This window comes from Anneissia japonica, unplaced genomic scaffold (genome assembly GCF_011630105.1).
Source record: "Anneissia japonica isolate Jap-2015-1 unplaced genomic scaffold, ASM1163010v1 scaffold287892_len502923_cov169, whole genome shotgun sequence".
Classification (NCBI taxonomy): domain Eukaryota; kingdom Metazoa; phylum Echinodermata; class Crinoidea; order Comatulida; family Comatulidae; genus Anneissia; species Anneissia japonica.
Window position 1 is genome coordinate 152,116 of NW_022743765.1, and position 27,804 is coordinate 179,919.

Genomic DNA, 27,804 nt, shown 5'->3' on the forward strand with positions numbered 1-27,804 from the left:
ATACTGTGGTTCAATTTCGTTTTTATCCTTTTGCAAGTTTCTTTAAATGTTTGTTTCATAATACTACTACTAATATTAATAATAATATAATAATAATAATAATAATAATAACAATGATGATGATGACTATAGTAATAATTGATATTAATATTAATAACAATAAAAAGTGAAGAAAATCGTGCTAAATGCGAAAAAAAATTGTGATTTGTTGATCATAATATAGTATATTAGTAAGCTATAATTAGGCTCGGAGATTAAGTAGATCCCTGATAAAAGATCATAAGAAATTTGTTGGCATTTCATTTTGACTATAATGGTAATATGATGATGATGAATTTTAATATATATAAAAGTGTCATTTCCGGCCATCTCGAGAGGTACTATTTCCTCAAATTTTCTTACCTCAGCCCCAGCCATGGTGGGGCTGAGGTGGTTGTGAAATCATGTTTTTGAAGTAGCCCTATGTAAAGTACATACTCAAAGACAATGTTTTTAAGCATTTTTTCTGTTTTTGTCTATGGTATATCACACACATATTAATAAGAATAAGATCTCTATGGTTGTCAAAAATCCCTGATAAAAAGATCATGTTTTTTTAATAATACTACTACTAATAGTAATAATAATAACAATTATGATAATGACGATGGTAATAATTGATAATAATATTAATAGCAATAAGTGAAGAAAATTGTGCTAAATGCGAAAAAGAAAGTTGTGATTTGTTGATCATACTATAGTATATATAGTTAAAGCTTAGTAAGCTAATTAGGCCTAAGTTTTCCTGGATATTAAGTAGATTCCTGATAAAAGATCATGAGAAATTTGTTGGCGTTTCATTTTGACTATAATGGTAATGTGATGATGATGAATTTTACTATAGAAAAGTGTCATTTCCGGCCATCTTGAGAGGTACTATTTCCTCAAATTTTCTCACCTCAGCCCCACCATGGCTGTGAAATCACGTTTTTGAAGTAAGCATATGTAAAGTACATGCTCAAAGACAATGTTTTTAAGCTTTATTTTCTATGGTATACCGGTAGACACACACATTAATAAGATCTCTATGGTTGTCAAACATCCATGATAAAAGATCATGAAAATTTTTTTTGGCGCCTCATTTTGACTCATTTTTTGGTGATGTGATGATGATGAATTTTACTAAAAGTGTCATTTCTGGCCATCTAGAGGTACTATTTCCTCAAATTTTCTCACCTCATCTCCAACCATTGTGGGGCTGAGGTGGGTGTCGACTCACAAAATGCCCTCCCCCTCCACCTTTCAAAACAGATCTGTGTCCTTCCCTGGATATGATATTAAACTCCATCGAGTCGTCGGCTCCTGACGTATGTCTTAGTGACTGCTGTTTGTTTTTAGGATGTGATCTGGTTTTTCATGTACATTTTTCGTGATTATGACTTTTCTGGATAAAGAATGTTTTGAGCAGAGGTGGATTTAAGGCCCCCCACCCCTTAATTTTTTTAAGGAAAAAAAAAAGAAGAATATATTCAAATTGAAGTGCAAGAGTGTAATTTCCGGCCATTTAGAGATGCCCAACCATGGTGGGGCTGAGGTGGGTGGTTCCTCGGTCTGTGAAAGTCCCTCCCTGGTTCACCTCTCTTTCGAATTCCTGGATCTGCCACTGTTGATTTATTATATAATTATTTTTACGCTTATTTATAATGCATCTATTGCAATTTTCACTTTATCCTCTCAAACAGTCCTAAGAACGTTCAGAGTGCGCTACTTCACAGGGGGATTCGCCCCTTGACCCCGCCGGGGTCATACGTAATTCGCATAACGGCTCCCCCCCCCCCCTTTCAAAATCCTGGCTACGTCCCTGAACATAGGTATATTTATTTTTTGTTTGATTTATTATTATTATTATCATCATTATTATCATTATATGATCAGTACATTATACCAAGTCAGGTAGGGCAAACATCTAGGCCTACGTAGGTTTATATTTTTGTGTATTTACGTAGGTTTATATTTTCGTGTAAGTTGTACACGTCAGAGGTTTAGGGCCTAAATCTGTGGGTGTTCAACCCTATACTCTTCATTATAAGAGTCTACTACAGTAAGGCTAGTCGCGGTGTTGCATATGATGCCCAAAAATTGCTGCGAAGCAGCCAATTCACATTCTTGACAGCAATTTGACCTCTGAAAGGTCATTGTTTTTCAAAAAACGAGTGCCTAAGACGACTGAAAAGCGGAGTTTCCTTCTTTCGTTCTGCCGGGTAAAATCAATTACTTTAGGCGACGTTTGTAGACTAACCTACTCGTACCAACGTCCGCATGTCGCGCTAGCCTTATCCTACTCTAGGCCTTAGCTGGGATGGTATAGGCCTAGCCTTGAAGACGAACGTCCCAATGAAAAACAACGTCGCTCTTTGATAGCTAACATTGTCTATTTAACATCACAATAATTCATTATTAGAACTATAGTTGTTTTTTGAATTGTACTCCACAAACAGTGTGACCACTCACAATTTTTGATATACGAATGTATGGGTCGAAATTACCCAAGATTCAGCAAAAATTGCCCAAAATTACCCAAGCTTCCTGAAAATGCATTAAAATTTAAAAAAATACGTGTTTTTCGCATGTATAGTCTCCCTTTTAGTTCAATTTATAAACCAATTTTTTATTGTAATTGTTTGTGTTAATTATTAAAATTAATATTCATGAGGTGATAATACAGATAGAAAAATACGCCCTCAGTCGGCCAGTATTATCAGTAGATCAGTGATCAAGTTTTATTATGTAATGCGTTAATTATGTAAGATCAATGGCAACACAAATCACAAATAAACAATTCTGAACCCATGTTTATAGCAATTAACAGTCAATTAACAATGTTATGTGCACTTCGTTGAGTTTTGCTTACTTGAATGGACTGAAATATACTTTGTTACTTCTTAGTTCTTCCTCTATGACAGAAATATTTAATTTTCTTAGTAAAAAATAAATACCCAAGGATTTGAACGGAATATCCAAGAACCCAAGACCAAGACAAAATAGCCAAGATCTTGTGATATGTCTCGCACTTGTGATCAAATAACACGCTGGCTCGCACTTTGACAACACTCTTTGGCAGTCAACTCGCCCCTAGAAAACCCGCCCTTGGAAACTTGCCCCATAAAATAATGTACACTTCCTAGACCATGCAGTCTTCAAAATAAAAATTGTAACCTTTGGTAATCAACTACATTTTCCACATACATATACATTTTTGAAACTTTATTTAAAAAAACCTAAACCATAATTCACCACACTCTATAGACACTTTTTGACAAAAATGAAAAATTACGACTTTGTTACCCAATGAGAAGTGTTCTAATATAGACAATGGGTCGTGTCTCATATTATTTGTTATAGTTTTATTATTCATTATTTTCACTTGACTCGCATAAATAATTTTGTTCGAAGAACATTTATATGGAGTTGTACTTCGCAGCACTTCACTTGCAATTTGCAATTTCTAGTATTATAGTAAAATACGGTCGTACTCGAGCCTTGGCATAAACCCTGGACGTGCAAACAGCGGCAGGAAACTTATATAAATATTCATGAGATCAAGGAGACGTTACGTTAATCTATAGCGCCACCAATCGTCACTACCTCAAACGTCCAGAATATCGCACTTCATTGTTGTAAAAATCTTGACTTAATAATAGGTCACACGATTCCCATGTTAACGCCAAGTGAGATTGTTTTCACTACACAGTAAATTGAGCATCTGTAAGCGTTTACATCAAGAGAGTGGTTTCTGAAATACGAAATGTATGGGGTTCTTTGGGTGTGGGGTCAAAGTGCGAAGCTACGGTGCGTCAGCGAATCCCACGAAGCAGAGTTGGTGTTTAATTTTATGGGCCTTTTTATTAAAGCAGATAGGCCTATGTTTGAAAAAGGTCGGCAACAAAACATTCCGTCTGGGTGGGTCTGCTGCATTAGTTGGGTTTAAGGACTCGTTCTGGATATCTAGGTGGGGTGGGGGGTGCCGACCAGAAAAGGTGGTTTTGACTGTCCACTCACTTTAAATAGTGAGGTTTTAACTATTAGAAGGTAGGTGAAAAGTGGGAGACAATTGATACTTCTACTTGGTCCAAATGTATGGATGTGTTGCCAATGAAGATATCAAATGCTGTTCCTTGAAAATTGGTGGAGGGAATTGTTACCCCTGTTCCCCACCGATCGACGCTCATGGAAATACATAGTCTTTAGCAATATCATCGGACGGGATCGACCATTTTCGTCACGTGACGATCGACTTTATTACGATGTTGGTGGCGCTGAGCCAACGCTTGGTGAAATTAACGTCTGACAGAGAATAATAATTACCTAAAATAAACGAAGGACAATTTTATAATGTATTAATCCTAAAAATGTTATGTTATATAATGATGGACTGGGTAACATCACTGAAAACGTATAATTCTTCAAAAGGTGAGTTTTAGTACTGAGACAATTTTTAGAGAAAATATACCTAGGGGCCTAGGCCCTATGCTAGGCCTACGCAGGCCCATATTTTGAGTGGCTCATAATTGTGTAAGGTAATGTTTCGCTCTGTAGAGGAAGTGATCTTTAGATATTATTTGTCGAGTTCTACTTATGTACAAGTCTGCCAGGTAGAAAACATTGGCCGATTTCCATACCGTGGTCTTACAGACTGACGAACAAGCAGGTCTATTTAGTAGTAGGCCAGGGCCTAGCCTAGGTTAGGTGGTAATTCGGTTAGGTAGGCTAGGCCTACTAGGCTACTGCTGATACTGTAGGTAGGACGGTAGCCGATCATTGCGGTCGCGCTTCGTTTCGGTCGCGCCTCATTTCGGTCGCGGTTTATTTCAAATAAATATATGGAGCGCCGAAGGATTTGCGAAAACGCAAAATTTGATATTCCTAGGGTTAGGCCCGATATTATAATTAGTTCGTCAATCGGTTTATCCAGGGAATTGTTATAGTGACTGGAGATCCAACGCTGGCCTCTAAACAGCGATTGTAGACTAAAGGCAAAATAAACCTATTAGGAACAAACGAACCGCCAATTACGAAGGCCATTTACGAGCGATAACAAGGCCTTTGATGTACTATCATACAGACCGGCTTCAACAGCGCAGCACCGCAGTTGGAGGCGAGGACATGAACAACAATATAACATGAATTTTGGTATACTGGACCCCATTACGAAAATATTGGTTCGTAAGGACCCTAACTTATTTGGTTGCGTAATTTTTCTTCCATTTTTAGACCCCATTAAAATATCCGAATCAGTTATTAAATAGGTCTTGTGCAACAAATTTATTATTAATATATAGTTGGAAATGTTTCACCACAAAAAATTCTGGATTTTTAACTTATCATTTTAGAGGGTAATCGTAGGTCAAAAGATCATTCGGGACAAAAAATGCATAAAAATGCCTCGTTTTCATGGTGACCTTTGACCCTGTGGGCAAGTACGCTTGTTGTTAAAACTTGCACCATTAATTAATTTATATGATGATCAGATCTTCCAAATATCAGCTTGGTGTCTTTATCCCTTCATGTTTAAAAAACGATTTGAAAAGGGGTATGCCGTACTCGTGCGAATAAGCGCCCCGTTTGAATAAGCGCCCCTTTCGAATAATGGTCCCTCCTAAAATTGTGCAATAACATTGTGCGACTACTGTATATATTGATATTTATTTCAAATGAGCATAACATTAACAGTGTACTGTTTAGGACCATGAAATCTTATTCTAGTACATATTTGTATACTAATTTAATTCATGATGTCTGTTAAGGGACAGAGTGGTTAGTTAGTATGATATTTTGCACCAAAAAATGGCTCATGTGCAAGAATTGCATAGTAACATATATTTTAAATATGAGCACAATATTATCAGTGTACTACTGCCTATAGCCATAAAACCTTTAGTTCTAGGAAAACCTTTTGTGCTTATGTCAGTCACATTGTCTGGTATTAAGGAACACAGTCTTTAATTAGTAAGATATTGGTACCGACCCCAGAATTGTGAAATAACAGTGCTTTTTCACCATTCTCGCACAAGAGCCACTTTTGGGGGCCCAATATCTAATAATAATTAAACATTGTGTCCCTTACCACCAGAGTGCATGACTGAAATAAGCACTAAAGGTTGTCTTTGAAGTAAAAGTTTACAAATGTGTACTAGAATATAAGGTTAAATGGTTCTGAACTGTACACTGTTAATGTTATGCTCATTTTAAATATCAAAATAGTCGTACAAATGCAATTCTTGCGCTTGGGCCATTTTTGGGGCAAAATAACTTACTAATTAAACAATGCATCCATTTAACAGACTGCATTACTGCAATCAGCACAAAAAGTTGTCTTAGAATGAAAGGTTTCATGGCTCTAGACAGTTCACAGATAATATTATGCTTATTTGAAATCAATAGTAACACAATTTTATTGCACAATTCTTGCACTTGGGCCATTTTTGGGGCATAATATCTTACTAATTAAACAATTTATCCCTATAACAGACTGCATAACTGAAATCAACGCAAAAAGTTGTCCTAGAATGAAAGGTTTCACGGCTCTAGACAGTACACGGATAATATTATGCTCATTTGAAATCAACAGTAATACAATTTTATTGCGCAATTCCTGCACTTGGGCCATTTTTGGGGGACATATCTTACTAATGAAACACTATATCCCTTAACAAACTACATGCCTGAAATAAGCACATAAAGTTGTTTCAGAATTATAAGTTTCAAGGGTCTAGGCAGATTATTTTTAATATTATCGTTATTCAAAAATTAATTTTGTTACATCTAACGCACTGATACTGTCACAAATTGAAAAATATAACCCTTTTCAAATCGCTTTTTAAACATGAAGGGATAAGGACACCAAGCTGATATTTAAAACATCTGATCATCATATATCAATTAATAAATGGTGCAAGTTTTAACAACAAGCATACTGGCCCACAGGGTCAAAGGTCACCATGAAAACAAGGCATTTTTGTGCATTTTTTGTCCAAAATGACTTTTGACCTACGATTACCCCCTAAAATGATAAGTTAAAAATCCGGAATTTTTTGTGGTGAAACATTTCCTATATTAATAATTTGTTGCATAAGACCCATTTAATAAACTGATTTTGGTATTTTAATGGGGTCTAAAAATGGAAGAAAAATTACGTAACCAAATAAGTTAGGGTCTTTACGAACCAATATTTTCATAGCGGGGTCTGGTATACAAAAAGTCATGTTATATTCCTGTTCTACAGCCAAAAGTTAGTCTAGATATCAATTTTCAGTTAATTATCTTTGTTCTATTTGAAGATATGGCTATTGAAAATGCAACTTTACAAATATGTCATGATTGAGAGCTAAAAAGGGGTATGACCCTAAAATTTCAAATGGCCGTAACTTCTAAACGACTTGGAATTGGCAAGTCAAATTTTGGGTTTGTTCATGTTGGTGCACATTACAGTATATCCGAGTTTCAAGAAAATCTGAGACGGTACCCAGCCATGATTTTCTGAAAATTTGTTGAGTTGGCACGGAATGACCCAGCTATCATTTTATAATGTCTATAATATTAGATGATTTTTATCTAAAGCAAGATTGAAACACTTTCACTTGTCACTATAACAACTCCCCGGTTTATCATACAAGTATTTTTTTTTACTTCCGTTTTGCTATCTTTCTACTAACAAAATTTTATCTTTCAAGTTTCTACTAACATATTCTCTTTCTTCCATTTACGGTGATATATTCATGATTGAAACATGATTGAAACAATGGAATGCTATATTCTTTTCGTTGCGTTTTCATATACTACAGCCCACGAGTTTCACGTCGGCAATTGCCGACCATATTGCCGAGCCAGAATTGCTACATGACGGCAATTTAAGGTCGGCAAATTTTTTGCCGACGTAATTTTTTCCTAATTTCATGGGCTGTATACTATACTTTAATAGTTATATTCAATAAAATGTATCTTTGATTTCAATTTAATTGAATGTTTTTACCATCTGAAATCTATTTCATAATTTAGTTTAAACAATAATCATTATAATATATAATCCAATCTTTTTATACAATACATTTATTTATTTTTCTTGCAGCTTCCAGAGTTTGGATAAATTCAAGAGAATTGAAGGGAACACAATTAAAGAAATAAACGAATAATACACACATTATCATTCTTCATTTGAAATCTTTAATTTTCTTTGCTAACCCTGCCGAAATGAAGCGCGACTGAAGTGAGGCGCGACCGAAACGAAGCGCGACCGAAACGAAGTGCGACCGAAATGATCTGTATTCGGTAGGCCTAGTAGTACTGTAGGTCTAGTAGTAGTAAGAATAAGATAGGTACTAGTACCTATCTTAATTTTACTATAAACAGACAGTAGCTCTCCTAACTATGCCTGTCTAGGGGCTACAGTAGGCTAGGCCTGTAGAGAGGCCTGGGGCCTAGCCTACTACTTAACTTAGGGTCTATGAAGCCTACCCTAGTAGTAGTAGGCAAGAAGGAGGGGTGTCCCGGAGTTAAACCCTGGGTGGGTTCAAGAATGGAGGAAGATATATAACAGGCAAAAATGTGCTTTATCTACTATTTAGGCCTAGGCCTAATTATTAAAATATGCCAAAATTGTGTGTAAGAGTTCGCCAAAATGTGTGTACATTTGGTAGAAATTAAAATGTATTTATTAATTATTTCAGATTTGCCTTTAATTTTCAGTCAACAGTCAATTGCCTTATCTCATAACCACGCTGTATGCATGCCTTTCTAGTCCTTGCCTGGGTCGGTTGTCTTGGCTTTATTTGTGTTAACCAGGAAAAGTACACGCTCCATTCAACACTGATTATTTGTAAAAAGTAATATTAAAACTGAGTGTAAAATGGTATAAAATCGGTGTGTGAAGGTTTTTGGAAGCGCACTGGAAACATCAATGTCTGGGTGTTGCCCTCGGTGTTAAATTAAAAATTCACTTTGACCATCTGACCCATAATTGTGCCCACCCTCGCTGTATGTAAGTATCTAATTTATGTAGAGGACACATCAAAGTCTAACTCAAATTTTCCTGGAAAATACTAAAACTAATTTATTTAATTTAGCTCAAAAAACTGATAGTGAAAAAAAGTTGGAGGAAGAAAAATGCGAAAAAACTTTTGAAGATTTGTACTTGAAGTTCAAAGGTCAACCAAAGGAGGAGAAAGACGCAAGCTACGCTGCAATTCCAAGATTCTATTATAAGGTAAATGCAACAGTTACATTAAAGTGTTTCCCCATCAAGAGATTTGCTTGCGATCTTTTGCATATATATTTTATTATTATTTTTATCATTTATTATTATTATTATTGTTTGTTTTTTTTTAGCCTTGAAGAAAACAATTTTTTCATATGTTGTACAACTGATATTTATAAGTCAGAAAAAAGAGTTGGAAAACTGGTAAATGGTTAATGAGATATTGGTGGGGGGAGGGGAAGGGGTATAACCACTCTTCTTAACACCTTTTTCCCCCAGTTTTTAAATACAGTATTCAAAAATTTGTATCTCATTAACCGCTCCACAGTTTTTGGTCAAAAAATTCTTTCTGTCATAGATATATCAGTTCTACAACATATCAATTTTTTTTTTATCCGGAGCCTGAATGTAAGCTCTTCAATTATTTTCATTTTCTTTTTGCAGTTGCCGAGTGAAGATGAGACCCTTTTACAGAAATTGAGAGAGGAATCTAGGTAAGTGACATTACTATCTTAGTGTACTTTGCACTTTCAAAAGGTGTTTTTTACATTACAATTTAAAATGTAACTTTTTTTTATTTATATGTGCTGTATTATACAGTATTTATAATATTCTTTTCTGCTTAGATTACTAATTATTATTATTACATCATCAACATCATCATCATCATTATTTTAGTATTCATTTTTTGATCTCTTTTTTAGTTTTTTGATACGCGTGTTCATCGGAATGAACAGTCCGATTGTTAACCCAGTAAACTAATTTTTAATTGTGGTTTTCTTCTTCTCTTCTGTCTGGTGAATGTGTTTTTTGATGTGTTGGCCTTCTTCGTTTCCTTATTTTGAGTGATATCGTTATATAACAATGATTTGCTAGCCTGTACTACTCATTTCTGTGAATACCAACCTGAAGCTTAATGCCCGTGGACTACACACTTCCAGTTAAAGGCAGCTACATTTAGCGTCTGGCCTAAGCACGTACACCTGATCCTGCCATATATTACACTACAAGGATGCTCAAAAAGCTTAATAATCACTTGATTCGAAAACCAAGGAAAGAATTCTTTTTGATAATTAATGAGCTAGGAATTGCAAAAACAAAACCAAGAGGTTGTAGAGCGGGAAAAAGAAGGTTAGAAGCATTAATGTACACACAACACTGAGATCAAGTTCTGGGCTTATTGGGGTAAGGCCTACTACAAGACCTAGGCGCGGACTAACATCATGTGCCTGGAGTGCAGAGAGCCGTGCTAGGTCTACACTATGCCTGATGGAGTTAATAGTCATAATCTTATTACATTGCTGGATAACCGATGGATATTTTCTTACAAATAACTTTTTTCTTACAAATTCATGCTCGATAATGAACAAAATGGATGAGTTAAGACTAAGAGCTAACCAGCCTTGTCCTGATATAATAGCAATCACTGAATCACACCTGAAACCCCATATTGATAATTGTCTAATTGAAATTAGCGGATATGCTTCAATTAGAGCCGATAGGTTAGACAGAGCTGGCGGATGTGTTATTGTGTATATTTGCGAAAACATTCTTTTCAAATTCTGGTCTGATTTTCAAGATGATAGCTATGAAAGCATTTTTCTAACTTTGAGACCGAAATGCCTACAAAGAGTCATCTCTTCAATTACTTTAGCGGTAATCTATCATTCGCCAGGTAACAATAACTTTAACATGTGTGAACATAATGCCAATAATTTAGATACTTTACGCTCTAAATACCCAGATACAGCATAACTCTTTTAGGTGACGTTTCCCCTTGCTTGAATACTTGCTTGAAGTACTGGGTCGTTTAGAAAGCTTTAGGCTTATAATGACCCATCCAGTACAAAAATCAAAAATTTCTACTCTTCAGTACCGTTGGGGAATAAGCAAGAAGAAAGGAAAGAGAAATATATGTAGTATTGTCTTTATAAATGTGAAAAAGTAAATTTACATGGAAGTGTAGACCAGTGTTGATTTAATGCAGATTTAAATATACTGTATTTAAACTAGAACACATTACGACTACACAACAACAGATACTTAAGGTTCCAACACGAGGACAGGCTGTCCTTGATTTGATTTATACATCAATGGTGTCTTTCTATTATACTCCTTTTTCTGAACCAGCCCTTGGCCTCTCCGATCACAATGTGATTATATGTAGACCAAAAACTTTAGCGAAAAGCTAAAGACTTTTATTACTAAGAGAAAGGTTAATGGTTTCTCTAAAGAAGCTTTCGCTGAAGACCTTGCAGGAGTGAAATGGCATAATATGTATGCTATTGATAACTTTGTGGAACAATATGCTTTTTATATATCAAATTTGAGAATTCTTGTAGATAAACACTTCCCTCTGGTTAAAGTGGTGCATCTGAATGTTGAGAAACCATGGATTAATAACGCATATAAATCTATTATTTACAGGAGACAGATAGCATTTAAAAATATAAATATGGATGAGTACCGAAAGCTGAGAAATAAGGTCAACAGGGAGACAAAAAAATTAAGGAATAAGTATTACAAGAAAGAGATTGCCCAGCTATACCGAGTTGACATGAGAACCTGGTGGACTAAGACTAAAAGTCTATTAAACTAGGCAAATCCAATAATCCTCTAAATTATATTGCCAATAGTTTATGTAATGGTAATAAGCAGGAACTTGCAGAAAGAGTCAACCAGTTTTTCCAGTCTGTCACAGACAATTTTCATCCTCTTGCTGCTGAAAGGAATTTTTCCTCAGATCCTAGATAAGTTCATCATTAACCCTGAAGTTATTCATACTAAATTAGTAAGTGAACGAAGCGCCAGGTCCGGATAATTATCCACCCTGGATCCTAAAGGAATTTGCAAATATTTTGACCCAACCTCTGTGTGCGATAGCTAATTCTAGTTTGTGTCAGTCAATTGTACCAACTGAATGCAAATCAGCTAAATTTCCATACCTATTTAATTCACCAATGCATATTGAATCAGATCTTAGACCAATTTCTTTGACATCTGTAAGCAGTAAGTTAGTTGAAAGCATCATTGGCAAAGGACGAAATTTGTAATAAAATTGATTTGCAACAGTTTGAATGTACTTACGGGCTGTCATCGGTTGATGCCCTTGTCTCCTTGATGAGTAATCCCTTTGCTAATGCTGATACAGGAGACGAATCAAGGGTTCTACTGCTAGATTATAAAAAGGTGTAGACCATTATGTTCTTTTAGACAAACTGCGCAGGATGAATGTTCAGCGAAATTCTAATTGAATGGATTGAAGTCTTTTTACAAAAGAGACTACAACGAGTCAAAGTGGATGAATGTCTTTCCTCATGGATGACACCTAAAGGTGGGGTCCCTCAAGGCTCCTGGGTTGGCCCTGTTCTCTTTATTATTTTTAATAATGATCTGATAATGCATCTCCCCATAATTAAATATATGAATGACACAACTATAACTGAACGGATCAATAAACATCGCCAGAGCGAACTCCAGACAGTTATTAATGACATTCATAATTGGTCAAATAACATGCAAATCAATGATAAGAAGACAATGGAAATGCTTATTAGTTGTAAGCGCAATAAAACCCATCTACCTGCCCTCCACATAAATGATTCTGTCTTGCAGAGAGTCGAGCAAACTAAACTGTTAGGTATTGTCATTCAAGACAATCTGAGTTGGCAAGGACATATTGATTGTATTTTTAATTAATGTAATAGCAGACTTTTTTTAAAAAACAATTATGCCAGTGTGGACGTGATAGGAATGCCCTTTGTCATTTCTACTGTAGTATTATCCGATCTGTGATTGAATATGCATGTCCACTTTGGTTTACTTGACTAACTCTTCAGCAACAAAACTCAAAAGTGCTTAGACTAACTCCGCTAAATCACCGTTTACTTTCTCTTTGTAAGAAATATTTCCAAAAGGTCAAGAAGAGTGAGCACCGTTTAAACCATCTCCTTCCATCACCCCCTAGTCATCAATATAATTTAAGGAGACAAAATCAATTTACTTTACCAATGGTCATAACTGAGAGGACTAACAAATTTATTATCAATTATGGGGTGTTTCACAATTGGTAGATGGTTCTTAACGAGGCTCACTCTTCTTCACTACCAGTACATGATACTTCTCAGCGATAATAATTTATGTGTTTGTTTGTTTGTTTTTTTTTGTGTGTGTGATTTTCTTTTTTGTGATGTAAAATGTGTTGTATTTGTGTTTTGAATGTGATTAAATTGCTTTTGTAAATTTGCATATTTTTACAAATACAGATAATGAAATCCTTTTTAATGTAAACAGATATAAAATTGTTGATTGATCATGTAAACTTTTTTTTAATGTATTCTTCTAAATTTTTGACTATTTTATTGTATAATTAAATCATTGTATACTGTGGTTGCCAATAAAGATATTTTTGATTTGATTTGATTTATTCTTGGTGAAGATATTAATTAAATTGTATAATATTCCAGGGCTGTCTTCCTTCAAAGGCGCAGCAGAGAGTTGCTGGACAATGAAGAGTTACAGGTAAGTTACTTATAGTATCCCACAATTGTTTTAAAGGGGGTGTTCAAATGAAAAATGGCTTCAATGTTCATTAGGCCATATACAAAATTTTTGGCATCCAATTTTCATGGTATGGAGGGATGTTTTTTGTTTTGTTTTGTTTTTTGGGGTTTTTTTTTCTCACGTCTCAAGGAAAAACACCAAAACAAAGCAGAAGAAAATAACAGAGACCAAAATTGCATGAAAGACATTATGTAATTCATTATGAATACAATTTAAAAATAAATAAATAATAAATCATTAAAATAACTAAATAATAAATAAATGAATTAAAAAATATATCAATAAATAAAATTTTTAAATAAATAAATAAATAAAATTTAAGAAAAAAAATATGCCTAAATTTCTCTCTTATTTTGTTTTAGAATCTTTGGTTTCTTTTGGATAAACATCACACACCTCCAATGGTTGGAGAAGACCAGATGGTAAATTATGAAGATTTCTTAAAAGTTTCTCTGGAAGCTGGACCAAAGTGCAAGTAAGGAACAAATTTATTGTCTGAATAAAGGATAGTTTCTAGAATTCATTATTTATTCAAATTCTACTTCAAATTCAAATTCTTTTATTCATTCTTTACAATCAGTGGCAACCGAAGCTGAATTGCAGCATTGTATGTACAAACTTTCCCACCAAACAGAATACAATTTAAATTACTGTACAAAAAAAAAGACTATTATAATAATTACAGCCACTGTACAAGAATAATTATGTAATTGTTATGTCACATCCTATTATGGGTGTTGCTGTTGGATTTTGGTGAAAATATGTAGGGTTTAAAAATATGCATTATAATTGCATATAATATGGTATAGAGACTAATAATATATAGAAATAATAATATTAATATTAATATTATTAATAAAATACATCGCTTTCTCACTTGCCACATCATCAGACCATTCTTCACTGCCATGGTCTTCGCTAAGTTGCTTCAGAACGACCCGTACGGCAGAATATCCATCATGCAGTTCTTCAACTATGTCATGCGTAAGGTATGGTTACACCAGACACGCATCGGACTCAGCCTCTATGATGTCTCCGGACAAGGGTACCTCAAGGAATCTGTAAGTAATCCCGTCCCGCATTAATCTTCATTAGAATGGAATTATTGTGTGTAAAAAGAGATTTTTACTTGGATCACCAATTATTTGGGTGTCGGCTAACTCGTACCCATGTCAATTCGTACCCACACCTGGGTGGATGCAGGTTTTTGAGGTACGGGTGCGTGAGAGTCCACACCACCTGAGCTGCACCATGTTTGGGGCTGAGGTGAGGAAGGTTTGGGAATATGAACTTCTAGGTGCATACAAATTGTGCAGTTTTTTTTTCTTAATACAATGTATAAGGTTGGGGGGGGGTGAGATTTGCAGGTTCCCCCACCCCCCACATCCATCTTAGCATGTATACGTACATTTTCATTGGCGTAAATAATTGGATGAAGTCTAATTTAATACTTCTTACTATATACTGTACTACCAGTGTCTACCAAATTAAAACAAAATCTAATTTTTAAAATACAGGTCTCTCTGTAGCTGAAGACCCCTCGTCCAAATAAAAACCACTTTTCTGTGGTCCCAAATAAACAAATACATTTTTATTCTAATTTGAGACCAAAGTTAAGATTATACTATAAACACTTATCTTTAATCTTTAAATGTTGAATATTATATGAAGTAAATAAAGTAAAGTAGAAACATTTTCAAGAATATTACAAAACCTTGTGTGGGGGAAACCAGGACAAGATTCAAATGTGCAGTATTTTCAACCAATATCTTGGCTAAATACTTTTCATTACAGACCAGGTTTACAACAGCCTACACTTGTAATTTTGCCACACAAATTGCAGGAATAAATTATTACTTGTGCACAATACCACGCCCTATCTGTTTCTGCTTGATAAAAAGCCTGGTTAGTCTTGATGTGACTCGCTTCATGACTTGGCTAATTTTACAAGGGAGAATTTTTAGCAGGCTGTTTGAACTGATGAGGTATCAATCCAAACAAAGCTTTAGGAATGCAGTTATTCTTGGTTATAAGAAAGATAATAATAATAATAATAATAATAATATTAATATTATTAATAATAATAATAATAATAATAATATTAATAATAATAATTATTATTATTCTGCTGCTGGGTGACCATAAACACCCTTCCCTCAACAGCCACTAAGACGCATCTGAGGGGGTTTTTCAGTTTAGTCGCCGACGGCTCGACTGGATGAAGTTTAATGTCATACCTAGGACTGTCGTGACTAACTTAAACTATGCTTAACTACTCTTAAGTACTCTTATCATCTTATGAGTTTGAAACTGATCAATTTGGGATTGGATGCTAACATCCTCTAGGTCAGTGGTTCAATCCCCTTGCTGTACATTTCACTTGTGTCCTTGAGCGAGGCACTTTATCTGCATTTGCTTCTCTCCACCCAGGAATATAAATGGGTAGCTGGTAGGATTAAATGGCAAAATGCGCTGATGTAGTTGCTGCAACTTTATGGAATACTCCCCCGGGAGCTCGAGTTTGTGTTCCATAGGCGTTTAATTCAAATGTGAAGCGCTTAGAGACCTTGTTGGCGTTAAGCGCTATATAAGTTTAACATATTATTATTATTATCTTAACACTAATCCACATTTTTTTTTTGTAAATAGTATAGTAATTGAATACTGATTTGAATAAGCTTTATTCATGTTTTCATTTTTTAAATCAGGATCTTGAAAATTATATACTAGAGTTGATACCTACACTACCTCAGCTAGACTGCTTAGAGAAATCATTTTACTCATTCTATGTGTGTACAGCAGTCAGGAAGTTCTTTTTCTTCTTGGATCCTCTTCATACAGGTAGGTAGTCAGTCTGCTCATTACTATTTTAGTTCAGTGGTGACGTAAAAAATTCCCTGACTAAGGTTAAAGTTCCCAACAGTCAAATTTTTTGAGAACAGGTATGAAATGGCACTTTTAGGCTGTAAAGTATTATTAATTAAAGTAGTGCTCCCTGATGAAACAATTGATAGCTTTCCCAACAGGGGGTCCAGATGAGGGTCCTGTTCCCCCCTGGACCTCTCACTGGCACCACCCTTGTGCTTTCCTCCTTTAATAATAGCATTACTCAATGGCAGCCCCACTGGAGTCCATGTGTCACCCCCACATTACATTATGGTACACTATAATAGGTTGATTTATGGTTGTATTTCCTTGCTTTCAGGCAAAATAAAAATCCAAGACATATTAGCTTGTAGTTTCTTAGATGATTTGTTGGAACTAAGAGATGAAGATTTACCAAAGGAAGCCCAAGAAACTAACTGGTTCTCAGCTCCCTCAGCCTTGAGAGTTTATGGTAAGTGACACATAGATACACTACAAATCAGTTCTCGACTCCCTCAGCCTTGTAAGTGTATGGTAAATGACACTTTCTGATGATGCGCTACAAATTGGTTAAGGCTCCTTCAGCCTAAAATAGATATAATTATTTAGAGCTGCTGAGAGCAGGCCTAGGCACTAGTATCGTAGGTGAAAAAGCTTTCAATGGCATGGATATTTTACAACAGCCTTTTATTTTAAATGCTTTTTTAAAAGATTGCAGGTATAATTATGGAATTAGAGCTTGAAAATTTTTTTTTTTTTTTTTTTTTTTGCCAGGCCTGTCTGGATGTTTTTTTTTTTTTTTTTTGTGCCAGGCCTGTCTGGATGCATTGCTTGTATCAATTTGATAGTTTTTTCTCGCCTTAGTTTTAAAAATCAACTGAATAAATATAATCTGACTTTATCATAGGTGATGGCCCTGAAACACTTGGGCAGAAATACTGGGATGGTTTTTGGTAGAGATAATATTATTTTTGTTAAATTGGCCAATTTATTTATTGATTGATTGATTGATTGATTGATTTATTACAAGACATGACATGGTGTATTTTTTTAGGTCAGTACTTAAATCTTGATAAGGACCACAATGGCATGCTAAGTAAAGACGAACTAGCCAGGTATGGCACAGGAACACTCACACCTGTATTTCTCGAGCGGGTCTTTCAAGAATGCCTAACATACGATGGTGAAATGGTAAGAAAAATGTTTAAATTGATATAAGTCATGAGGTAAAAAAATAGCAAAATTTTAATTTGACATTTGAGTTGTTTAATTTTTAAAGTAAATTATTAACTGTGAATGAGAAAAAAATTTTCCTTTTAATTTTGAGACAGTTATAAAGAATTACTGTTTACATTTGCAATGATCCTTAAATTGGCTGGTGATCAATAAGGATCTTTTAGTAAAATGTCTGTAAATTGGTGAAAACTACTTTTTTTTTTATTATTATTATTATTATTTCTCATTGGAAGCTAATAATTTGTTTAATCCTTGCAATAACCGAAAGGTCCACTGACTAACCTCAGATAAGATAGTATAATTCATACTTCACATATCGAAATGAACGTCATTATGTCGGGATTCAATATTTCAACATTAATTATGCCATCATCAGGATGATGACATTAATCATCCTGATGACATAATTAATGTTGAAATATGGCATGCATTTTGATACTTGGAGTGTGTATAATACAACCTTGCACCAAGCTATTTAAAACTTTATTTAAATTTTGGAGGTATTTTCCTGTCTTTTTGACTGACAGTACATCTTTAAAATGGGTACAGAAATCAATGTAATTTCTTAATTTAATATATTTTGACACAAAAACATGTTACTATAATTATTATATGAATGAACTAATTTTTATATGAAATTCGTAATTAAGATTAGGCTTCGCCTAAGATGAAGATACGAACTGTTGTGTTGTTTTGGAAAATTATTAAGCAATTATTGTTAAGGTTTGCGGGCAATGTTGAAATTACTCTCTTTAATGCTGTTTTTTTTTTTTTCAGGACTACAAAACATACTTGGATTTTGTGCTCGCAATGGAGAATCGTAAAGACCCGCAATCCATCCAGTATTTCTTTCGTCTTCTTGACGTGCAGGGCAGAGGTTACTTGAACATTTTTGCGCTCAACTATTTCTTTAGGGTAGGTTGTGTTTACAATACTAATTCAAATCATGGTGTCTACATTAAGTTTGATATTCACAAGGTTATGAATAAACTTTTTATAAAAGTGGTACAAACCATTTAGATACTATATTATATTATATTACAGTTTAGTTGTTCAAGTTCAGCAATTAGAGCACAAATCACTGTGTCACCATAATTGGTATCTATATTTGTGATTGATTGTAGGTGCTATACCAATCTCAATCCAAAATTTTGTGTGAAAGCTTACCACAGTAGTATTAAAATCTGAATTGATACCATTCCGAATGGGTGCTACAATCTTTTTTTTTCCCCAATCAAAACGGAATCTGATCACAAAAAAATTCAGACACTGATTGGCTAAAATCAGTCATCATATGTCAGTCGAGTTGTTTACAATGTTGCCATTGTATTGTTTATTGTATCAGAATGTGCCTGAGAATTGCGATAGGTAGCAATAGTGGTAATTTACTACCAATTCCATCATGAGAATCAAACCCACAACCTCCCAATAATTAGCCTGCGTTTAGTGAGTAGTGTTGGTTCCGATCCCCAAGAGGCAGCGGGTACTACAATGCTATTTTGATAATTTTTTTTATGAGTCGGGATATTCCCTACCTGACGTGTAATCATACTGAATACTGAGTACGTTACCAAATGCAATTGCTAAAAACAAATATCGCAAGTGATTTGAATGGTAATAGAAAATCACTTCTACAGAATTTCCTGATGCAAAACAACATAAAAATGTTCACTATTGCAATTAATATATTTTCTAACCAGGCAATCCAGGACCAGATGAGACAACACGGCCAAGAACCTGTTTCATTTGAAGATGTGAAGGATGAAATATTTGACATGGTGAAACCTGCTGACCCCCTCAGGATAACTCTACAGGATCTAATACAAAGGTATAAGGTCGATTTCTCATTAATTTTTTTGCATTCATTTCTACATTCCCCTAGATTTAGGTTTCAAATTGTTTTACCATTAGGAATATACTGCCTGTTTTGGGGAGGGGGATGTCGCATAGCCTGGGGACCAAAGTCTCCTGCAACTTGCACAAGTCTCCCAGAAATTGTGAGTGCTTCCTACAAGCAAGCATGAATCTCCCGGAAGATGAGTCATCTTCAGCAAATTTACAATACTGTATTTGCAAGTTTTCACTGCTTTTAATATCATCAATTGTCTCATGAAAGTTAGTGTCAATGAGTATCACTATGTGCTGTAAAATGCTGTTTAATAGTGGTGTCAAGGAAGCTCATTTAATTAGTTAGATCTTACAGTAGTAACGTCTTCCAATTTGGGACCCCTGCATAGTGATTGGTATTCAGTTCTGAAATTCATAGTTGAGAGTTGAGAGTTCATAGTTGAGAACATTCTCGTCCTGCAATGTTGGCTAGGCAAAACTTTTTATACCTTGTTTAGCAAACCCGCCGACTGCAGATATTGATTTCGAATAAAAAAAATTTGTTTTTGGACAAAAAATTAGAAATTTCAGAAGAAAATAAAAGTTATTCTTTATTTTTATTAAACCTTCTGCTGCCTTGAAATCTCCAAAGATAAGATATGTATATTTTTTTCCTAATTATATAAATTTGAAGCATTTAACAATCCTATAAAATAAAATAAAAATAAAATAAAAAAAATGAAATAAAATAAAATTTTTTTATTTTCTCCCCCATCTGGATGATTTTGGCAAAACAAAATTGTTATTTTTATTTTTATTCTGCCCTCCTGCGATAATCTTTAAAAATATAAGAATGCAAAACAAGGAATAAAAAGTCTCACCCTAGCTGTAACGTTATGTTTCCACCATTAGTGCGAGTATTTCATGGTTATATACAATATATATACAGTACACCTAAAGATATATAAGCCTGACACAGATCTAAATGACAGTTTGTATCTTAAGGAAGGAATGCACCATCTATATCACAAGTATAACTGGCTATTTTAGAACAAACTAATTTCAAATCATTTATTCCCTACTCCATTCGTGCCTATGATGATAGCTGCAAAAAAGCGTCTCTAGTCAGTTTATCCATAAACCTTACTTCAACAATTGACATTATTTATATACAACTCATGCATAAAAGTTCAACTCATGTAAGCCAGTACAAATGTATATATTATTTTTAATCGTTAAATTGTTATGCATTTAGTATGAATATTTTTAATTGTGTATGGCATGTAAATCTAGGTTTCAATATGAGCAATTACGCCCCTTACAAGTTTTTGTGAGGACAAATAATTTCTCAATCTGATAGTAAAACTATATTGCTTTATAATTTTTGGAAGGAATGTTTGGGTTTTGTTTTTTTTTCTATATTTTAATAAAATAAATATATTTCAATCATATTTCTTAGCTCTCAGGGTGAAACAGTTAGCAGTATACTGATTGATTTGAATGGCTTCTGGACTTATGAAAATCGTGAAGTACTGATGGCAGAGAATAACCAACACCAAGATCATTTTGAGGAAGAAATATGAAGGCAACACTCTAGGCAACATCTGGGATGGATTGCTATAAGCAATCTATTGGTTATCTTAAAGTTTAGCTGGCTATAATTGTGGTTTGCAGTACATACCGGGCTGTAATTATAGACCAATATTATCTTTTCTGCAAATCAAAAATCGGCTATAGAAACTATGTTGTCATTAGTTTCACAATGACGTTTGCATGTTGGACACATTTAGGGCATGAGTGGAGCCTCTTATTGTTTTTTTTTGTCAGAATCGGAAGGAAGGTCACAAACTCTCAGCACCACTCTAACACATCAATCAACGTTACTTGTACAAAGTTACGGTTGTTTTATCTTGATCCAGTTAGAGGGAACATTGAATACTGTATTACCAAAAAAGTGATGTTTGAAATTAGTTTACAAATATTGAATGTTTATGAGTCCAATGGAACAGTCAATCTTTCATTATTTGTTGTATATCACACCTAAAATAGATTCTTGTCATTTGATATTTTATTCAAAAATCTACCTTTTTTCTAAAATGGAACATTCCCACATATTTTTATAACAAAGATTGTATTAAGAGGTTAAAGTCATATCTTTTCTTTAGCAATGGGCAAAAACAAATGGAAATAAATTTCCATGGGGTAAATAACCAATGACATGATACAAAATCCACTAATCAAATGACAGGGACCTATTTAGGTGTGTTAGAAAATGAGTTATATATTTATTTTCAATCGTGGATGGAGGCTTCATATTGTTGAAACAATATGAATGTGTGTGTATTTGTATATAGTGTACTATCTAAATTTAATGTATTTAATCTGGAAAAATAAAACATTCAAATTTTCATACAGTATATATATTTTCCAATTTTTATTGATATTACAGGTGTGTAGTTGATAATTAATTATGGTATTTTATAAATTTTATTTATTTTTTTTTATTTAGAAGCCATCATCAAAACACATCATGTAAAAATCCATCGGACATGATCTACTTCGGAAGTTTCAGACCATGTCGTCATCACATTACAAGAATATGCTAAAAGTGATAATGGCTTCCAAAAAATGCTATTTATAGCTTATTTCATCATTATTTTATCAGAGACCTTAGCTATGCTTTCAAAAGTCTCTTAATATCATCATCAATGTCCTTAGTTTGGAATCTTGGGCTATAACGTTTAAAGGGAACACCGTGCTGGTCGATCAAGAACTTTTCAAAATTCCAAGAGATGTCGTTGCGTTTTACTGGACTCCAGATAATTGACTTTGGGTCATCCATTAAATTTGTTGTATTGTCAGTCGGGAAGGGAAGGCACTCCTTTAGGTATTGAAAAACTGGGTGAGCGTTCTTGCCATTCACGGCTACTTTAGAAAACAAGGGGAATCTACAAGATAAATTCAAAGTTAGTTTTTAGTCTCAAGTACTGTATTGTCAACAATTTCAATACAACTTCTATTACAATAAAATAGTGAATACAAACTGCTTCCAAAAAATTAACAATAGTATACAAAATATACCAATAATACAACTAGTGAAAATGGTAAAACATGCAAAAATATATTTTTAGATTATATTAGAATTTTCTTTCCTTTAAACTACATTGGTTGAAATACTCACTGTGCTTCATAACCATTGCCTGGACGGACATATTTAAGAATATTCGGTATCTCTTTTTCAGAACAGTTTTCCTAGGAACAGGAAAATATTATTATGTGATTCTGGCATAATCAATGACATCTGTATACTTTTTAATACTGTAGCTGTAATATGCAGTATGTTCATTACAATAAGTTCAATAAGTTAATCTTAACAAAATCTATCAGAATGTGTTATTGTAATACCATATTGAAATATAGTCACACAATACAGTAAGCAACCCCCTTCACTCCCACTCATTAATTCAGAAAAGACAAATTTTTAAATGAACACACCCAGGCATATTATTTCCCGAGTGAAGAGAGGCAAATGTTGTGTCAGGACAAGAAAATTTGACCAACAGTAGTCTAACAAAAAAAACAAAAAAAAAACAGGCCCACACCAAGCCAACACATGTCTGTCAGTCTGAAAGTGCCATTTCTGGCCATCCAGAGGTTGCTATTTAACAAAAAAATCTTGTTTGGGAGGGGTGACCCCTCTCAAACCCTTTCCCTAGCTCAGGCCAATGAGCTCAAGTTCTGTCGGACAGCTTAAGCCCCCCCCCAAAAAAAAATACATCCTAAAACAACCACTGGTTAGACATTGGTGGCCTGCCAGTGTCCACTTCATGTAATTATTGTAATTATTAACTAACGATTCAACAGTACCTGATGGCCAAACTGGTTGCAGGGAAATCCCAGTACAATAAGCTTATCTTGAAATTTTTTGACAAGGTCATTCATCTGGGTGAAGTCCCTGGTGGTTGTACCTCAGAGGGTGGCTGTATTTTCTACCAACACAACTTTACCCTTGAATCTATGCAAGATAAAAAATAATTTAATCGGATTAAGGCTAGATCAATTTTACTTAACCATGTTCATGAATAATCAGTTATTAGTGTTTATTAGCATAGTATAGACAGTCGTGGTTGTAAGAATCTATTTTTTTTTTTAACTACAGTATATCACTAATCACTAAGTCAGTGGTGACGTCGTCACTTTTATTGCACTGAATTTCACTATTCTGATACATTGCATCCGATTTTTTTGCATCTCATGTGTTTTACTAAATCGCGATAGAGAGAGCAGCTTAGCTCAGTCGGCTAATCTGGTGGTAGCCGCTGTGTTTGCACTGAACCGTGGAGATCTCTAGGTCCCCGGTTCAAATCCCATCGCTGCCTCTCCTTGTGTTTCAGATAGAGTGCTGAAATACAAGATACAATAGCGCACCGTCTTTCGGATGAGACGTTTAAGCCGTTGGTCCCGTGTGCATTATGGCCCATGTGCACGTTAAAAAACGCAGTACACTCTTCGGAAAAAAGTAGGGGATTATCTCCCGGTGTACTGCCCAATCACCACTAGAAGGACCCCACTGAATATAAGTCTTCTTCCATCCCTTGACAAACTCGCCCCCCCACCCTTACACAACACAGTAGCCCCCTATCAAACTCGCCTCCTAACAAACTTTCCCCTAACGAATTCGCTTTCGATCAAACTCGCCCTCCCCCCCCCCAACAAACTCGCCCATAACCAGAAGTGTTTTTGTAAAGCTTATCAAAAAATTACCATGCTACATAGTAATCAAATACAGACTAAAATTAATGAAGGTGCTACAGGGTTATGGGAGAGTTTCTCCTTGCACCCCACTAGATTTTTCCCTGAGAATCTCACTTATAGTTCGTACATCACACACACCCTCTCTTTCCGCCAGCTATGCTGGATCCGGCCCTGCGTGTATTCCTACAAATTTTTAAATCAATTTCAATCTATCTTGGGCCAGTATATTAAGAAAATACCGTATTTGTTTTACTTATGACGAAATAAACATCTCGATTTTACACTTGTTTGTATCATTAAAAAAGATACCGGTATAAGCCTACTACTAGCGATATTTTGATTTATATTGATAGAGGGCGGTAGAGAGTTATACTAAAACCATAGAGGTATATAGCTCTATGACTAAAACCAACCTGCGGCGCGGTAACCGAAAGGTTATGGGCGAGTTTGTTAGGGGCGAGTTTGTTAGGGGGATGAGTTCTTAGGGGGCGAGTTTGTTCGAAAGCGAATTCGTTAGGGGACGAGTTTGTTAGGAGGCAAGTTTGATAGGGGGCGAGTTTGTAGAGAGGGCGACCTGTCTCTTATACACATCTAGATGTGTATAAGAGACAGGTGTAAACACACACTGATAAATCAACCAAGGGGCGAGTTTGATAGGGGAAAGAGTTTGTAAGGGGCGACTTTGATAGGGGCGAGTTGACTGGTTCCCCTCAATGGCCTAGGCGCTAGGGGGCTATCCCAGGCCTAGCTAGGCTTTTCTAGGCTCCTACCAAAGCCTACCGAGAGACCTAGGCTAGCCTAGCTAGGCTATCTCTTCTAGGGCCTAGGGCCCTAGGCACAGTACCTTGAGAAGTTGACTTCCTCTCCATTTATTAATTTGGCTGAAAATTCAAAAAAGTTGTTTAATTTCCCAACAGCTGGCGTAGTAGAAGAAAGGCTACGCCGAATCACTGATTGCATGTGTATCATCTTCGCTATACAGTATTTTCGTAGAGTCGGTTGTCAGACACCGGCGGTGCAAGGTGAACGTCTCGGCGGCGTCGGTCGCTAGACCGATGATAGCTAGCCGCGGATATTATTATTTGCGTTCATGCGCAAGCCATCAATTATGGAACGCCTATACTGCATTTAGTTCATTTACCTTCATTCAGCTCCAAGGAAAAGCTCGTACTTCATTCTCCCAAAGGCTGCCCATGGAAGCAATGCAATTCTTTACCAACGATCAATTAAGGATCATGTCTTCGAAACCTGTTCTCAGGATCCAATCATTTGAGGCCGTTGAGACTATTTTTCTTGATGATCATCAACTTGAAACTTTTTACATTGTATCGCCACCCCCTCCCCACCAAGTTTGAAGAATCAACTTCTGTCTCACAATTTTTATCTGAATTTGGTTCATTATTTGAGAACAATATCCTGCAATCGCTACAAAGTTACAGATAAATGGTGATTTTAATTTCCATCTCGACGATTTGGAAGATAGCTCTGCAAAACGATTTGTTGATCTTTCTCATTAAATTTGGCTTAACACGCATGTAGATGTGTACGCGCTCTTTAGTAGCGCGCTGGCATAAATTGATAAAACCGCTCTAAAAAAAAGAACCTGAAAACACCCTTTTTTATTACAGCCTTTTCTACCATAACTTTGGAACTGCTCATCAGATCAATTTCCTCCTTTTTTTTAAATAAAAGATCTATCTTTCATCTTTCTAATGATATATTTTATCCTGTCACTTTCGATTAAAAGAGGCAACAACATTGCTGTCCCACCATGACAAAAGGAAGTAATTGACCATTTTTCAAAACGAGTTTTTTAGTTACTATCAAAGAACTAATAATTTGGAACATATTGATATATTTGAGTATGTTCAAATCGCAATAATTAACAAGTAATTAGCAACATAAAAAGGAAGTAAGAGACTAAAAATACAGTTAAAAAAAAACAGAAAAGGAAGCAGGGTACAAAACCAACATGCTCCATATTCCTTGATTACTCAAAGCAATGTAAACATCAGTTGCTTCCTATTGTCATGGTGGGGCAGATTGGATTTCCAGTGTAGAAAGCAGATTTTTTACCTTCAATCGGCTTATGTTACCAAATTTGAATCAGAATAACCCGCAAAGTATTTGACCAATCGGTTTCTTTCTCTCTGTAAGTTGATCTTTAGTCTTTCTACCATACTTGTTGTAAAAATGGTAATTGTGATAAGTCAATATTTAGCTCCGTCACTTTGGAAACCAATAGAATCAAGCCTTCCAAACACCATTGACTGTATTGTATACAGGCGCTTGTTCAGCGTAATCAATTTCTCCGGCGACTATGCGAAGACGGCAGTGGCGTAGAAAAATATTTTTCATTGGGAGGGTTGGGATGATTGGCGTGTTAACCAGTGTCGTAACAGGCGTGGAGGGGGGGGGGGGAAACGGGGGGGGGGGGGGAAACTGCCCCTCCCCTGACGGGTTTTACCGGGCTGCCCAAGCCATCGTACCGGGCTGGGTAATAAGAGAAAAGAAAAAGGGAGGGAAAGAGAAAGAAGAAGAAAAGAAAAGGAAAGAAAAAGAGAAGAGAAAAATAAAGTCAAGAATAAAAAGGAAGATATCAAAATGACCAGATTCACAACACCCTGCAACCCCTTCTCCACTTCAATGTATCCTCTGAAAGTGCCTAAAATTCTCAAATTTCTTTGCGCGCATTTCTTGTTACGGTAGGCCAATTTCCCCTATAAATTGCACATTTTATGGAGTTTTCATCAATTCCGACGAAATTAGAATTAAAAACACAAAAATGTTTTGCGCGCTCGGCGCGCATTTTTTAGTTTTTTCCTTTTTAAGTTATTTAAACACATAATAGTCCCAAACTCAAGAAAGACAAATTTAAGATAGATCATTTTAACCTAAAAGAAGGGCCTCAATGTGTATAGATGGTGAAAGAATATGTTTGTAATAAATAAAACCATGATGAAAATGCTTACGGTATATTTAGTTTCAAACACACATGTGTGACCTATATTATAAATAAGATAAGACAAATGCATCCTCTGAAAGTGCCTAAAAATCTCAAATATTTTGCGCGCATTTCTTGTTACGGTAGGCCAATTTCCTCTATAAATTGCACATTTTAGGGAGTTTTCATCAATTCCGACAAAATTAGAATTGAAAACACAAAAATATTTTGCGCGCTTGGAGCGCATTTTTTAGGGGTTTTTTTTAGTTTTATCCTTTTAAGTTATTTAAACACATAATAGTCCCAAACTCAAGAAAGACAAATTTAAGATAGATCATTTTCACCTAAAAGAAGGGCCTCAATGTGTATAGATGGTGAAAGAATA

At 35.1% G+C, this 27,804-nt stretch overlaps 2 protein-coding genes across 2 annotated transcripts; one reads left to right on the top strand and one right to left on the bottom strand.

Annotated features, from left to right (window-relative positions):
• The first annotated feature begins 4,276 nt into the window (after positions 1–4,276).
• Positions 4,277–22,137, top strand: LOC117119532 (serine/threonine-protein phosphatase 2A regulatory subunit B'' subunit gamma-like). Its single transcript, XM_033264358.1, has 12 exons — positions 4,277–4,449; positions 9,099–9,238; positions 9,674–9,723; positions 13,696–13,750; positions 14,155–14,267; positions 14,685–14,853; positions 16,501–16,633; positions 16,998–17,129; positions 17,712–17,848; positions 18,671–18,808; positions 19,594–19,721; positions 21,180–22,137. The coding sequence occupies exons 1-12, from the start codon at positions 4,389–4,391 to the stop codon at positions 21,301–21,303; spliced, it is 1,380 nt and encodes a 459-aa protein (XP_033120249.1). The 5' UTR covers positions 4,277–4,388; the 3' UTR covers positions 21,304–22,137.
• An 11-nt stretch (positions 22,138–22,148) lies between these two features.
• LOC117119533 (glutathione peroxidase 2-like) lies at positions 22,149–25,550 on the bottom strand. The gene is made up of 4 exons (XM_033264359.1): positions 25,320–25,550; positions 23,588–23,735; positions 22,902–22,972; positions 22,149–22,668 (listed from the first exon to the last, which is right to left on the bottom strand). Exons 1-4 carry the CDS (start codon positions 25,442–25,444, stop codon positions 22,395–22,397), a joined length of 618 nt encoding a protein of 205 aa, XP_033120250.1. The 5' UTR covers positions 25,445–25,550; the 3' UTR covers positions 22,149–22,394.
• Between the last annotated feature and the right edge of the window lie 2,254 nt (positions 25,551–27,804).